The sequence below is a fragment of the Liolophura sinensis genome, chromosome 1, assembly GCF_032854445.1.
Source record: "Liolophura sinensis isolate JHLJ2023 chromosome 1, CUHK_Ljap_v2, whole genome shotgun sequence".
In the NCBI taxonomy this organism is placed as follows: domain Eukaryota; kingdom Metazoa; phylum Mollusca; class Polyplacophora; order Chitonida; family Chitonidae; genus Liolophura; species Liolophura sinensis.
The window spans coordinates 74,873,045-74,888,286 of NC_088295.1; the positions used below are offsets into that span (position 1 = coordinate 74,873,045).

The following is a 15,242-nucleotide window of genomic DNA, read 5'->3' on the forward strand; positions in this document are numbered from 1 at the left end:
AATGCTTGAATAAGCGTGTGTTCAGGTGTTGCCAGGCATACATTATCCTGTGGGAAGTACATGCCTTGTCAAACCTACATTTTGTCAAAAGTTCAATGTGTTGTTCTGTGTTATTCAAAGTTCAAACTTCCGAATATAATGATGAAGTAATTGTAATCTCTTCAGCAAAAAAGAAAGAAACATCACCCAAGAATGTGTTATTTTGGCAAGTATTTTTTTAATTTACCAAGTCTTCAAAAATAAAGCTAGTTATTCAGTCAAACCACAAACTCACACATCCCAGTATTACTGTCTCACCGACTGTCGGTAAACTAAAGAGTAAACTAAAACCACTGTATGCATAGTGTGGTAGTTTTTATGTGCCTCAGAGGTTTGGAATGTAACAATTGTTGAATTGTTGTTATCTGTACAGTTGGTTAAAACTTTTTGTCTAAGAGGAAAGCATCTCTCTGACATGTAACAAGCTCTGATACAGCAGTAGAGCAGGTGTAAAGCCATGTCAGCACTCTCCAGTGTATGCCTCTCTGTCATCTTTATCTTTGTAAGCTCCATTATTTTTGCCATTTTCCAGACTCCTATAGGGAAGAACAAATATGCAATAAATTAGACACCATCCTTTAGTTTTCAACATCCTTTTTGCTTTTTCCCAACTGTTCATAATGGGCTTTGTTCACAATTGTTCATAATGGGCTTTGTTCCCAACTCTTCATAATTGGTTTTATTCATAATTGTTCATATTTGGCTTCTGCTAGAAAATATTGATATACGATAAATTCAGTGTAATTCTTAGGCTTACAAATAATGTCTGTTTAATTGTAAAGTAGGTTTAAACGTCCTCCAATGTTAGCTGAGTTGTGCCAAAACTGCAGATTTAGCCTGTTTGCTTTAATACAAAAATTAAGTCTTGCTAGATCAGGGCAAGCTGATTTTGATTTTAACATGTGCCATTGTCAGGTGACAGGCATATTTTCATTTTTAATTGAAGATTATCAAAAATATTTGATATCTTTACATTTTCTTCATGTATATATGGGTCATATTATGATAAATATACTAATGGTTTTTAATATAATGAAAGATGATGATTGGGCTTACTTTTGTACCTTACAAATTAGCACATGATTCTCAGAGTAAGGTAGGGAAAAGGGAAGAGTTAATTTTGGTGTGGTTACTGTAGGTGTTGTGCTAGCATCTGGATTATATCATAGTCTACCAAAGACTCCCCCCTCCCCCAACCAGCCACCAGAGCATCATAACCACATGTGTTCCAGCATAAACCTAACATGAAACACTCTGGTGATTTATACGACTCTAATAATTAGGGTAGTACAGACATGTACCACATAAAAGTTACACCAGCTTTCATAAAAAAAATTGCATAAGGAAGCCACTTACTGCTATGTTTGCACTACATCTATACTTTCAGAAATCCCTATGAATCATGCAAACAAAAGCACTGCTACTTTGATATAAGGTCATCAGCTATATGAGTGCATCAGCTAATATTGCATTACCAAAAAAGCCAACTCCCTGTGGAACTGAGGTTTTATTTGCTTCCAGGAATGATTGTGCAATATTCTTGTTGTAGTCTTAGCTTTGGCCTTCACAAAATGGGATTTGGTGAAAGCATGCTGTTGTTTATTAGACCAGATATTGCATGACAAGCATGTGGCTACATGGAGTCCTTCATAAGGCAGATTGACCTGTATTTTTTTGGTTGTTGTTTTTTTTTTAATCATCTTTTTTCCACATTGATCGCATGAACTTTTATCAGATTAGTTTCAAAGCTTTGATCTTTGCCCCAAATCCAATTTGTATCTTCACAAAAAGGAGGCTTTGAATCAGTGACCTGAATTCAGATATTACTGATCCACATGAACGCAGACAGGAGTCCATGACAGCAATATCCCTCCTGTCTGCCGTTATACTTACTGATTACATCATTGAAATTGGAAAGATTTATCATGTTTGAAGATTGGAGAAAACATGTATCTCATTCAATTTTTATGAAAGAGTAGACAACTAGTTTGCTAAAAAGGAGCAAACCACTGCAAATGGATTTGTTTTTGGCTAAGTGTTTTATTTTTTTATAGTAGAAAAATAAATCCAGCTTAGAAATTCTCTGAAGGCTAGGGCTCAAACCCATTGCCAGTCTGTCATGCTTTGTTTTCTTTTACACATCAGAGTGATGAACAAAACTGTTAAGGCATGTTGGTAATTTCTGGATGATTTTGCCTAATGGTGTTAGATGCTGAACATGCCTGTACAAGCTACATTTACCTGTATTGGTCAGAAACGCTGTAAGGCAGCGTGACACCTGCCTCTGTAATTAGTTTTAGGTCAGTTGGCCAGTGCCATGTTTCTACAAAGCAGTTTTATTACAATACACATGTACAGCTAGGATTTATCATCAGACATGCTGTGAAAAGTCTTCACCTGGAATTGTGACAGCTCAACACATTGTGCTTTTGGTTAGAGTTTTCGGTGTCTGCTCTGTTTTATCTGATAGTGGCTGAGCTAATTACTTCTGTCACTCACAGATATCTTCTGTCATCACGTAAAAGTTTCTCAGTCTTGTTTTCCTGCTCTAAGTGTTGTTTCTTTGTCTGACTTTTGAATGCCTTGTTTCCAGTAGGGGCCTACACTTTAGTTGCCAATGATGCACAATTAGGCTTATTGCTCCGGATCATGAAGTTCACCTTGTTCTTGTAAACACAAACATCTTAATAATTGTTCTGTATGCAAGAAAACAAAGCACCAGCACATTTCCATTTTGACATATTGGCAGTTTTTTTCAAATCTGACAACTAAGTGTTGCTAAAGCTAACTTTTTTTTTAAAGTTTACAAAGCAATTTCTCTTTAAACTAACACCACTGTACCTTCAGAAAGGTACAGTAGCATTCACAATGCTGAACCATGAAATACAGGCACGTGAAGAAGATTTTGACTATTATGAGATGGAATTCAGAAATTATTTTTGTTCCGACGGCAATAGGTGGAGTGCTATCCAACATAAGGTCATGAAAATATTGCTTTTTTTTTGCAGCTTAACAAATTACAACAGATCTCGATTGGCCAGTCTGTTCCTATGATGCCGTCTATGTCACAAACATTATTGCCAGGCATGCCATCAGGTAAGTTGGTACATGTACACTGTCTTCAGAATATTGGGGACATAGTTGTATGCAAATACAGACATGCCCTGTCTAATATTTCGAAATTGATGTTTTAGTGTTGATGCTACATGTTTGTTTATAATTATCTTTTACTGGGTTGATAAAATCATGATTGTCTTTTGTCCCCTAGAGGCACAAAATACATGCATCTGTAATCTTCATAAAGTCTGCAGGATTCAGCTTGTTTTGACTTTGAAAGGCACTCAAGCTGAAAACTCGACTTGATTAAAATAACTTCAACAAGGGAGAATACTCAGTTACACACAGTGAACATTGATCAGAAGGTTGGCTCAAAGCATTGTGTCCTCTGACCATAAAACAGTAAGAAGTAGTAATGTACAACACTGGTAAGATAAGTAAGTACCGTTGAGTGCAAGAATACATCAACATGGCTGAGGATTTTATATTTATATGGCCTGAAAAGGATTTCTATCTCTTCATATTTGCTGTAAAACACAATTGAAATAAATAAATCAGTTAATCTTTTTTTTCGTACCAAAATCTTCTTCAAAGAACCTCTAGCAATCACAAGGTTTCAGGAGATTTAACCCAGTTGTTGGTACGATCTTGTACTCTGTCTGCAGCTCTGGAATGGCTGTATGTTGAGAACGTTGACACAATGCCCTATCTGTACCAAACATCCTTCTCTACATTGCATGTAACACTGGTCTGGTGTATAACTCTGCTGTGACCTTAACCTTGACATTTGTCTGTAATAACTGTTCTGCTTGCATGTGGAGATAGGTTAGGTCAGTACAGCCTGTTTCCATTGTGTTTTTTTTTACTTGGGAATGATCAGTTCCTGTTCTTTTCACCCAATGTGGTCAACTGTTCACACTGGTTAAGATGTCCCCTACATCTGCAAGCCGAGATTCATGTTTTGACATTCAATTGTCAAGAAATCATTGTTACAGAATGTTAAGAAAAAGTCTGTATAACGGTATTCATTTGATCTTAGATGCTTAAGATCCACAATTGTTTTATTCCTCACTTCTGAATTACTGATATTATGTAGTCCTGTATATTAATATGCATGTCAGCAGTTTTCCACTATACATGACTATATACATTAGCAACTGTTGTCATGCAGTATGACAGCTACTCGCATAAGCAAACTATAAAATTTAAAATTTGAAATATAATGAATTTTTAATATACTGTAATTTTTTAGCAAGCTGGTTTGCTCTTTTTAGCCAGTACATATGTTTGCTTTTGCAAAAAAATGGGAATAAATGTAATTCTTTGCTTTCAGCACTACTAGTAGCTGTCCTAAAAATTAAAAGAATTAGAGTGTATCATCTTAGTCTTACATGTTGACTTGTCCATACCAAATCAGTGGAGCAACATGCAAGCAAACCCATTGAATAGTATAACATTGCAAGTTTATAACTAAATTTTATGACCAAGCCTGAGGATACCTCCAGGTTCATTCTCACAGGGAATGGATATACATGTGGTTTTACAAGATACCTAATTCGTCTGATATGTTTGTTACAGTTTTGATGTAGGTATTTAAGGAGTATGTTTGCGCCAACCTTTTGTGAAGGGTTCAACTGCTATGTATATTGCATTATACATGTGATTCTTTTGTGAGCTTGGTCTCTTGGGTTTTTGACTCAACAGAAAATGCATTAACACAACCTGATGGGCGAATCAGAGCCATGCCCTTGACCTTCGCATTGCTTACACGTACACGTAAAATAATGTACCAGTAGTGTGACGATTCACTAAATGTCTTGTGTGTCTCTACTCTTTATCTGCACAGGTCTCTCAACGCTCAGTTTCCCCAGGCCCGCAGCCACAGCCCCAGCATTAACCAATGGTACACAAACGCATGAAATGAATATTCCCAATGACTTGATCGGTTGTATAATTGGCAGGGGAGGTCAAAAGATTAACGAAATCAGGTGAGTTTTACAAATGATCGGTAAAACAAAGAGTAGTTGAAAGATTTTTGTATACTGTAAATATTTAACGTTTTCAGCCACTAAAGCACTTTTGTTAGCGGAATTTATGCAGAGTTATGATGAAAATATTGCTAATTGATTTGTTTGTGTCATTTAGATGCAAGCTTTATACAGTTGTGTAAATTATTTCTCTACATCCCATAGTTCTCTCTGAATGTTTCCAAATTTTGGTTACAGAGATGTTTGAAAAGGTTAAAGAATTTGGGTAATCATAACATACATGAACATGGAAATGGTTTCATTCTGAACTATACATGAAGTATCCATCATGGTTCATACATCTCCTGTAACAAAAGCATCCAGTGTCAAACCTCAGATCGCATATTCTGTGAAAAAATTCCACATGCAGGATTTCTTGTTTTTCATGCACATCAAAACAAGTTTAATGGTCAACACATACTGAGAAAGTATGTAAAGTACAGAATTTGAATGGAATCATTGAAAGAGAAGCTGTCATGAATTTTCAATGATGATGGTCTGTTCTTAATGGAAAATAATAAATGTACGTAATTAATTGCAGGCAATTATCCGGTGCTACAATTAAGATAGCAAACCCCGAAGAAGGCTCAGCTGATAGAAAAGTAACGATCACAGGAACTCCTGAAACAATAGGTCTTGCCTCATATCTAATTAACACAAGGTAAGTTTTAATTAGAATACAATTAATCTAACTATTATAGTTGTTTTCTAGTATTTACTGTTTCACAAGATTGCCCTTCTGTCAACAATCTATATGAACACATATAACTTTGAAACTTTGAACTCAGTCAAAAGGATAATCTTACTAAATAACCAATTCTGAAGAAATTCAGCTTTCAGTAAATGTTCATCAGGCTTCGTTATGTTCAGTCTTGTGGAATGGTTGGGTCCCATTTGTAAGACTACTTTGGTCAGATATTGATGTATCTCCTCTAGTCCATGTTGTGCACATCTGTTCCTTGTTTGGAGGCTTTAAAGTAGTCAGAAGTTTCTGGTGCCCATAATGTGCTCGTCATCAATTCAAGTCTAGAGAAAGGAGTATTTCCAGGAATCGTTTTGTTTGAAATTTTTACTGACCAAATTAGATAGGGAGTCACAACACTATCTGACTCTGTAGCCATTAAAGATGGGATTTAGTTTAGTAGTCTGATTTATAGTCACAGTGCAGGTATATTTAAAGTGTAAAATATTACATAAATGTATTTAGATTCTTAGAAATGTTAGATTTTTTCTTGTTGAGATGGAACATTACTCCTTGTCCTTTGTGTTCCTATCCCAGTGGAAAAGCCTGATCCCCTTGCAAAAGTCATGGTGGGAAATCATTCCGATTAGCCAATCTCCTGCATATCAAATTCTTCTTTACTGTCGTCAGTATATTTGTCTTGCAACAAGTATCCAATTTTCACATAGTCTAATTGCCATTTTGAATTTATTATTCACATTATGAAAAAAAGATCATTGAAGTACACTGTAGTTATTAAAGGATACAGAGATCTGTTCCATCTAAATCTTGAGACATGTTTTTGTTAACTTTTGGTAAAGATAAGTTCTGGTTATCTATTCCCCTGATGCTGTAACCACTGGTACCTTATCTAAGGCAGTAGTCTACTAGACGGAAGATCTTTAAATATTTATATATATATATAAATATATATATATATATATATCATTCATTTGGCTGTGCAGTCCTCCAGATTTCCCTTGACTCTAAAACTAATTTCACGTATCTTTTTAACACCCTTGATACCTCTGCCAAATATGTAAATGTGTTGTGATTACCACCTTAGAAGCTTTTAACAACGTGAATTAAGAAAAAAAAATTTAAGAGTTCTGCACCAACCCTTGAAAGCCCTACCTTATTCTGCTATCATCATGGTATATATTTCTCAAGTAAAAAGACCCCTGACTTTGTCATAGTGGCAAGTGCCTCAAGGCCATTCTACTATTGGTTCTCCCCTCTTCGTGTATGTGATGTTATTTTTTTTTTTTGGTGGACTCTCCTAGACCTTTTTAACCCCCCCAACAGATGTTGTTTTTTTAGTTTTCCTCCATGAAAATCCACTTGCTCCCCTTTTTTCGTCTGTACATAAGTGTAAGTTTTTGTGGCCATTTTTTCTACCAACGCTCCTTCCCTATAGGGGTCAAACTTCCCATTCCTGCCTGTCTCACGTGGCTTCTTGCTTGCCTGTTTCATTTTTAGCGGTGAAATAATTCTTGTTTCCGGCCACTAACGTCTCACAATTTGCACAGTCTTACATTTCTTATGCGTCAGTTGATATACACCCTCGTAGATATTGTATTGGCCTATACACTCATACATTGATTTTCCAACACCTTTGCCCTATTGTCAGTTTGGTGTTTCCAGTGCTCCTTCAGTATTTAACCTTAGCCTTTGGTGTCAGCATGTCTGAACATTCTTCAAGCCTGCCTTTAGAAATGAAAACCAATGTTCATCTCTTACTTCCTGCCAATTCTTCTCTTGATTCTAATGAAATAATTTTAACAATTGCTGATATTTTATAAACTAATATTAATTTTGATTGAAACGTCTCTTTTCAGACTTGCATTGGAAAAAGTTTTAATTTCTAACTTTCACCAAGGTTTGGCCAATAGTTTTGGAAAGGTAGCATTATAAAGAGCACTGAAGGTTCTTTTTTTCTTTCTTATCTTTTGTATTCGTGTGTTTGTTTATATTGTAAAAAGAATAATAACACTATTTAAGAAAAAAAAGTTTTGTACATGTACTTTTTTAAACGTAAAATATCAACGAACAGACAACTAACACTCTTATATGGTGCACATATTTTTAGCATTGCGATTTTTTAAAACAACTTAAAAGTATTGTCTCTAACAAAACTGTCAAGCTGTGGTCTGCTAAAGACCATGACAAGGGGCAAAGGGTTGTACTTGTTCTCTATACTGTTTTACTCATAGGACTTGTATTTTCTTTTTGTCATGGTGATAAGCTATGACAAAACGTTGCTGTCAGGATTAGGAATTTAGAAGAATAATGTGTATTCTATCCAGTCCATTGTTCACCTAATACTAAGTACCTCTTAAAGTGTGCTACACACGTAAACACAATATGTGTATACATATATGATATTAGACCTGGACAATTTGAATCATCCAAGCACATTTTTATCAAGCAAATGGGCTTTTCGAGTCAATCTTCTCGCTAGAATCAACCACATGTACAATTCAGGTTCATGTACTTTTATTTGTGCTTTTTTTTTCATCTTGTGAGTTGTACAACAAGACTGAATATGTACTCACTTGCTTTGTGCATTTATTGTTTGATATATAATAAATTATGATATCTATATATATGTATATATATATATGTATACATATGAATGTGTGAGTTAATGTCCACGGCGTTAAGACACTGTACTGAACGGTCCAAGCAAGAAGCATGTGAGGCAGTTGAGACTCCGGCCATCAGCATGGTCACGGGATTCTACCTTTTTAGTTACGTATTATAGACTTATCTCCGCCCTCCTTTTGCTTTTTATTGGTGGTACCCTCCTATAGAGCAACCCATAAAACACGAGCTTAGTCGGCAGTGGTGTCCATCTCGGGTCAGTTCCTGTTGCAGTTTATTCATTGCTATTTTCGTGATATAGAATTTGTTCTTGACAAAAGAACAGAAGAACTGAGATACCATTTTTGATTATCAGATATGCATAGGACGACCCCATATTGATGCCCTCTTCATATGATTGTGAAAATGCAAACCATTTTCTTTAATATCTTACTGACAGTCTACTGAATCCCTCCCTTTGACTTACCAAGGCATCAGCAAAGAGTTCAGCCAATATTACGTTAGCCTGTCTTGTTAAAACACCTCTCCGTGTATTATTTACTTTGCAGAGCCCAGCTTTAAGTAGTCAGTCGAATAAATAAATGAATTATCTTTACCAAAAATTGCTATGATTGATTTTAGAACTTTTATTTCGGAAGTATTTTCACTTTTGTTTCTACTGTCGAAGTCTAAGGGGCTGGAGTCTGCAATACTGAATGAAATAAATTGTAATACCAGTTTGGTTATGTACACATCTAAAGATTTGTGTGAGGTTTCGCCACTGTGTATTTATATTGTTATCTCCTGCTGCCATTTGTTGGTGAGGTTTAGCTATATCCTTCACTTTGGGAAACGCTCCCTTTTATTAATCCCCACATAACACCTCAACATTTGCTGTGTTGAATATATGGAGCAAGTGGACATGCACTGCTTTCATCTGATTGCAGAGAGTAAAATGACAGATTTCAGAAAATATATCGATCTTCAAATATGACTTTGGAGTTGTTACAAAACTATGAGCTGGTTAACCACATTGACCATCGAGATGTCTGGCTCTTGTAGAGCTTCAGAATATTCTGTATTGTTTCGATTTTCCATATCCTCTAACCATGTTCAGTGCTGTGCTAAAGTTGAATAGCCACTCTGATAAGTTATCGAATTGTCCCCAAGGGGTTGGATATAGCTTTACCCAATACCTCACTCCAAACTGGAGTCCTGTGAATGGTTGACCTTGAGCTATACTTTAACCATGCTGTTATATTCCTTGTTCACGCAGCTTTCTAGTAGTCACAGTGAAGCCAGGTGGCGGACCCGCTGACCTCTTCACCACTCCAGTTGTTTTCTTTCTCACTATTCTGTTTGCAGTCTCCTTAATGTAACAACGTCAGCTGTGGATTCTGTTTTAATTGCATTTTTCTCTGCTCTTGTCTTCTCTATTGTCGCTATTGATTATTGCACTAACATTGTTGTTTGTTGTGATCACGTGTTGTTGATATGTATGGTATTTTTTTCATTCTTCAATTCTAATACTTATTTCCCTTCCCGTTTTTCTGCAGCATGGAAATGCATAAGAATTTGACCCTTGACCCGACCTCGACCCCAACATCCTTCACCTCTGCTCAGTCCCATCATCCCTTGGCCATTCCGTTGAATCAACTGATCAAGCCCATGCCGCTGCTAGGACTTAACCAGGGCATTTTTGACGTTGCGTCTAGTCAAAAATCTTTTGCTGCCAAAATAAGGGTTGGGGCAAGTGCTAATAACTTGAAAGCGAAAACAGAGAGACCTAAATTTTCACCGTACTGACACTGCCGAATCCAGTGTTGACAGTCTTATGGGCCTTTTTGTAACAAATTACGTGTTGTGAATCCAGAGACTGAATAAAACTAAAAGAGAAGCTGACATGTTGTACATCCAGCTATTGTGAAAAATTTAATAAGAGGACTATGCTAGATACTATATATTTGGAGTGACATTATAGTGATAAAATTGTTTATGAAAATTTAAATGATTGTTGATTTTTGTGGTCAAAAGATTAAGATGATTTATGAAGTTTAAATTAATTGTATGCGTATGATCTTTCTAGTGAATTATATTTTAATAGTTTAATTATGGTGCCAGTCAACTAAAGCCAAAGAAAGTTGCATTACTTATGTCCCCTAAGTCTTGTATTATAAGCAATAAGCTTGGTTTTTGTAGTTTATTTCTGTGCTAGGGGCACGTTTACACTTAATGTGGCAACTGCGGACTTAACATCGTGAAGTAAGATGGCATCGTGCTAAGGTTGTGTACATTCCCACATCGGAGACAGGGTACAGGCTAGACCCTGGCCTCACAAGTCTCACCAACCAATCAACGCACGATCGATCACGTACTCGGTACGACAGGGCAAACCTATCATCTTTTACGGGACAGTCACTTTACTGTTCAACCCCACTTAATAACCCCACTTAATAACTCCACTGATATGTTTACCAGTTTTATTACTGGGCTAGCAGGACAGTCCATCAAGAGAAAAAAAAAGTACAGTATGTTATGATCCTAAATTTTCCAGCGGAATTCCCCAAAGTGGGAGTACTGTATCAAAAATACCCCCAGATAATTTTCAGTACTTCACGTTAACAGACAGAAAAGACTGTCTGATAACCTATAACAACTGAACACTATTTTGTAACCTTTATTTTTGGTCCATTTAAAACACTCCGCATGTACAACAATATTTTTGAGACTGATCGGAATAGCTTTCCGACGTCTAATTTGGTTTCATTCTCTCAGTACAATGGAAATTGTGTACTTAACATGGTATTATAGCCTACGCAATATTTTACTACTGAAGTATTTTGGGACTTGGGATATTTTTTTCTTTCTGTTGGCATATTTTGAAACTTGAGAGAAAGAGTTGAGGGTTTTTCTGTTTGTTTAGGTTGATGCAAAGTCTCTTGTTACGGACCAGTGAATGTATTTTGTAGATAGTATTATTGTGTATAGATGTTACCATATAGTTAGTTGTTGACACATCTATGTACGTCTGGAGTATATTCCTTATACTATTATACCGTATTGTTGTAATTTGTAGTGATGCGTGAAGTGTCATAATGGACGTTGATTGAAATCGTCTTGACGCTCTTTTCTGTTCTTCATAAAGCTATTGTCCGTTATTTATGGCAATACTAAAGTCTACAAATTTGCAATACATACAATACACTGTTTAAAGATATATAGATATAAATATATAAATATATTCATATATATTTTCGGGTTCTACCACAAGCTAGTTGTCAAGCTCAAGCCTCCGAGCTCAGTGCGGTTGTGCCCTATATCTGACTGCGTCATTCAATCTTATATGTGTGGGTTCGTGATTGCGGTTTTTGTAACTCGCCTAACATTTAACACACGGTCGTGGATATACTTACAAAGTTAGTGAACCTTTAAGCCTTCTCGTTTGGTATAGTGAACACGATTTGGTAGAGCTTACCATAGGTTCTTGGATGTAATATTTTGTATTCCTTGTAGGATAACATCGGAGGTGTGTGGAGTGGGCTACGCTAGGTAGAGATTGGGAGACAGCCCTAACAGCCATCATCCCCCTCATGCCATACTATGCCCACACTAGCACATTAGCACACTATGAACACATGGTTACACTGTGTCCACACAAGCACAAACGGCAAAAAAAAGGCATAGGGCATGCATCTTCTCTTAGAAACGGTATCATGTTAACAAAAGTGCTGTGAAAAGGTTGTGATATTAGCCTGTGTCTTGTCACTTACTACAACACTGCATTTGTCACTCGGCACCCTTCCAAAGGTAACCAGAGCGCCATCATATCTCCACATCGATTGGTGAACAGGATTCATAATTAAAAAAATGAGAATTAAATCCAGAATGTACCGGAAAGAACTAGGGTATAATGAAAGACCAGCGTAGCAACTGACCCGACGGAAGTGGCTGTGACATGATGGTGAGTGATGTCAGATTTTTCTGCATACCTGCTTCAGCTTTCGGCATAACGCTCATTGGTGCGGGAAGGTTCATTCATAACGCTAAAGACGTCCCTGAATAGAACCATCCTTGCTTTTGAATGTACCTAATCAAATATAACCTTTGCTTTACGGGTCCATCTGGCAGAATAAAGTATTTTTTCAAATAGAAACTCTTTCTTTGTTACAAAAGTATGGTACAGGAAAATGTTTTCAGTCAAGAATGTCGCAGCATATGTGTGTAATTATATAGCGTATGACAAGGAACCATTCACCATTCAAAATCCTTTATAAATGTTACACGAAAAGTTTGCACTTGTGCACATAGCTCCTAGGTCTAAACCCAAGTGCATCATCGCACTTTAAACACAGGCAGGCTCTAATCAGCCACAAACGCGTATGAAGTTGCGTCTGTATTTTTGTGAGTTATACCCAATTGTTATTGAAGTTTTTTGAATCGGTTACGTCTCTGATGTTATATACCATCGCGACATAACTACCGTTAAGGTTTAATGATGTTCCCTCAGCAGTTAAAAGTCCCCTTGTGCTATGTCACATTGACTTAGGTTAAGCTTACAACCTGTAGACTGTTTTTGTTCTAGATATTTGTGCTCGACTCTGGTTAGTTGACTTTAACCTACAGATTGAAGTGTGATCGGATTGTTGTGCCTAAAATTGTTTTTTCCCAATTTACTTGAGTTTACTGCGTGATTATGGTGGTGATGTACTTTATTTTCTTCGTGTTCTAGAATTGTTTACGCTGGCCTTTTCACGTGTGTACAGAAAATACACATTCATTTTATTAATGCATTCAATTCATGAGGTCATAATTTATACGCTATATAAGAGTTATTGTCTATTGTGTATTGTGTGTGTTTAGAAGCAGCCATTGAATGGGTGTTAAATGTTCTACCAAGAAAACAATGATTTCGTTGAAATCCAGAGGTGTCGATGCCATAATTAATGAAAATACCTCAAACACTCTAGTCAAAAGTGGTATCTTCGAAATCCGGAAATGCCGGGTCGGAAAGCCTGGTCAGGTTTTGTTGCTTGACTTTTCATGAAGTTTGGGTTTCATGTTGAATAGTCCCATCAGAAGCCTTGCAGGTGCGTATATATCTGGCACTGTTTTCGCTCAGAGACCGAGGTGCTGTGAACCTCCGAAAGGTTGATAGCAAATCAGTCCTTGATATATGTTTATGGCAATCACGATTAGTTATGTTTTCGTACTTGTTAAACACAAGCCTGTGTTAATATATGACTATATTTTGTTGAGTTTGAGTTTGCTGTTATTTGCAACAGTTTGTGGCAGTATGAGTTTACTTTTCTGTTGCGTTCATCTTAAAACTCAGCGTGTCATATTACATTAAATACCAGACATTTTTAGTCGCCTAAGTATTTACGGCAAATTGATTTTTGTGCTTCTCTTTTACACATTATTGCCTGTAGTAGAAATCCACATCAGAAATCCTCCTTTGAACCCAGACTCAAATACCTCTGTCACGCGATGAATGCTCGCATGAACTGTTTTGTTGTTGTATAGTTACCCAATATCTATCCAGGGAACACCAGATAGGAATGATTTTATGCATATATTATTAAAATAACAATTTCATAAGGAACCAACCCATAATACTCTGTTCGGCATTGAGTTTCCATGGAGACAAACACTTGTAGGGCTTGATAACCCACGTCTCCATATTATCATATTGACGCACTTGATCAAGCACTGTGATTGGCCAACTCCTAGTCACGTGACTCCCCAAAAGTGTAACAATGATGGCATGAAATGTTTTACACTTTTTTTTCACTGTTTCGTGCAATTTACTTTTCATTTAAAACTTATTTATCTTGTTTTTTTCTCTAAAACTTCAACATCAGGCCATAATATGCAGTTGTTTGTGTGGATTTTTAAATCGCGCACTCATGTACAGTATTATTGAAATTTCCTTTCGTTCTATCATTACCGATCTATGTAGCATTGCATAATCCCTGGCTGCCTGGTTGGTTACCTCCCCTTCCGCGAGGCCCCCTGGGTTACAATATGGCTGCTTCAGGGGTTTTAACACCCGCGAGCTACTGCAGCAGTATTAGTAGCCGTAGCCGTGTCACGTGACTAGAGGTTGAATCTATATCATTTAAAAGTGATAAAATAACATGTTCTTATTATCTTTGAAAGGAGAGTTTAATATTTTGATTGTTTTATCACGTGTCTGGTATGGGTAGAATACTGGGTGTAGACTGACACCGAGAATACCAATTCCACTGTGAGGATTTTTTTTTCAGAGCCTGGGCTGTACATGTGTTGGTAAATATTGAGAGAAAAATAAAGTGATTATTTAAATATTTACATACGTTTTTGCGTTTTTTCCTGGATGCACTGAGCATACACTTTGTGATAAGTGATCCCCGAGGGCGTTATTTAGCCGTAGTTTGATGGTCAATGAGCACAGCGGTCATACAGTAAGCCCAATCGGCGTTTAAGGGGTCTTAAATGCCGATTGGGCTTTCTGTATGACCGAGTTCACGCAGATATCTACAAGACAGGTGGAATCTCTCGCAAACTACCGCAGCTAAAATACGTGATTTTACGCTGGGTGCCACCGACGCCGACGAGTCCACAGACATGTGCATTCAATCTAGCAACTACCGTAAAATAACGTCTTTTTATCTACGTTAGTTTGCGAGAGCTTCCACCTGCCTCGCCGATATTTGCGTGAACTCGCGAGACCCTTTAAAGGCCGATTGGGCTTATTCTGCCGGATTATATTTAAAGCTCTTTAAATCAATAAGCCATCTATAACTCGGCTTACAATTCAGACTTTACCGTTCTTG

The 15,242-nt window shown here is 36.8% G+C and overlaps 1 protein-coding gene across 1 annotated transcript in view; it reads left to right on the plus strand.

Moving 5' to 3' along the window:
* The window catches only part of LOC135463979 (poly(rC)-binding protein 3-like), a 53,700-nt gene extending 38,943 nt beyond the window's left edge, over nucleotides 1-14,757 (plus strand). The window contains exons 10-13 of the mRNA XM_064741454.1: nucleotides 3,048-3,135; nucleotides 4,943-5,084; nucleotides 5,665-5,784; nucleotides 9,984-14,757. Coding sequence (XP_064597524.1) covers nucleotides 3,048-3,135; nucleotides 4,943-5,084; nucleotides 5,665-5,784; nucleotides 9,984-10,233 — 600 coding nt within the window. The 3' untranslated portion in view covers nucleotides 10,234-14,757. The remainder of the gene's footprint in view (nucleotides 1-3,047; nucleotides 3,136-4,942; nucleotides 5,085-5,664; nucleotides 5,785-9,983) is intronic.
* Nucleotides 14,758-15,242: the final 485 nt, after the last annotated feature.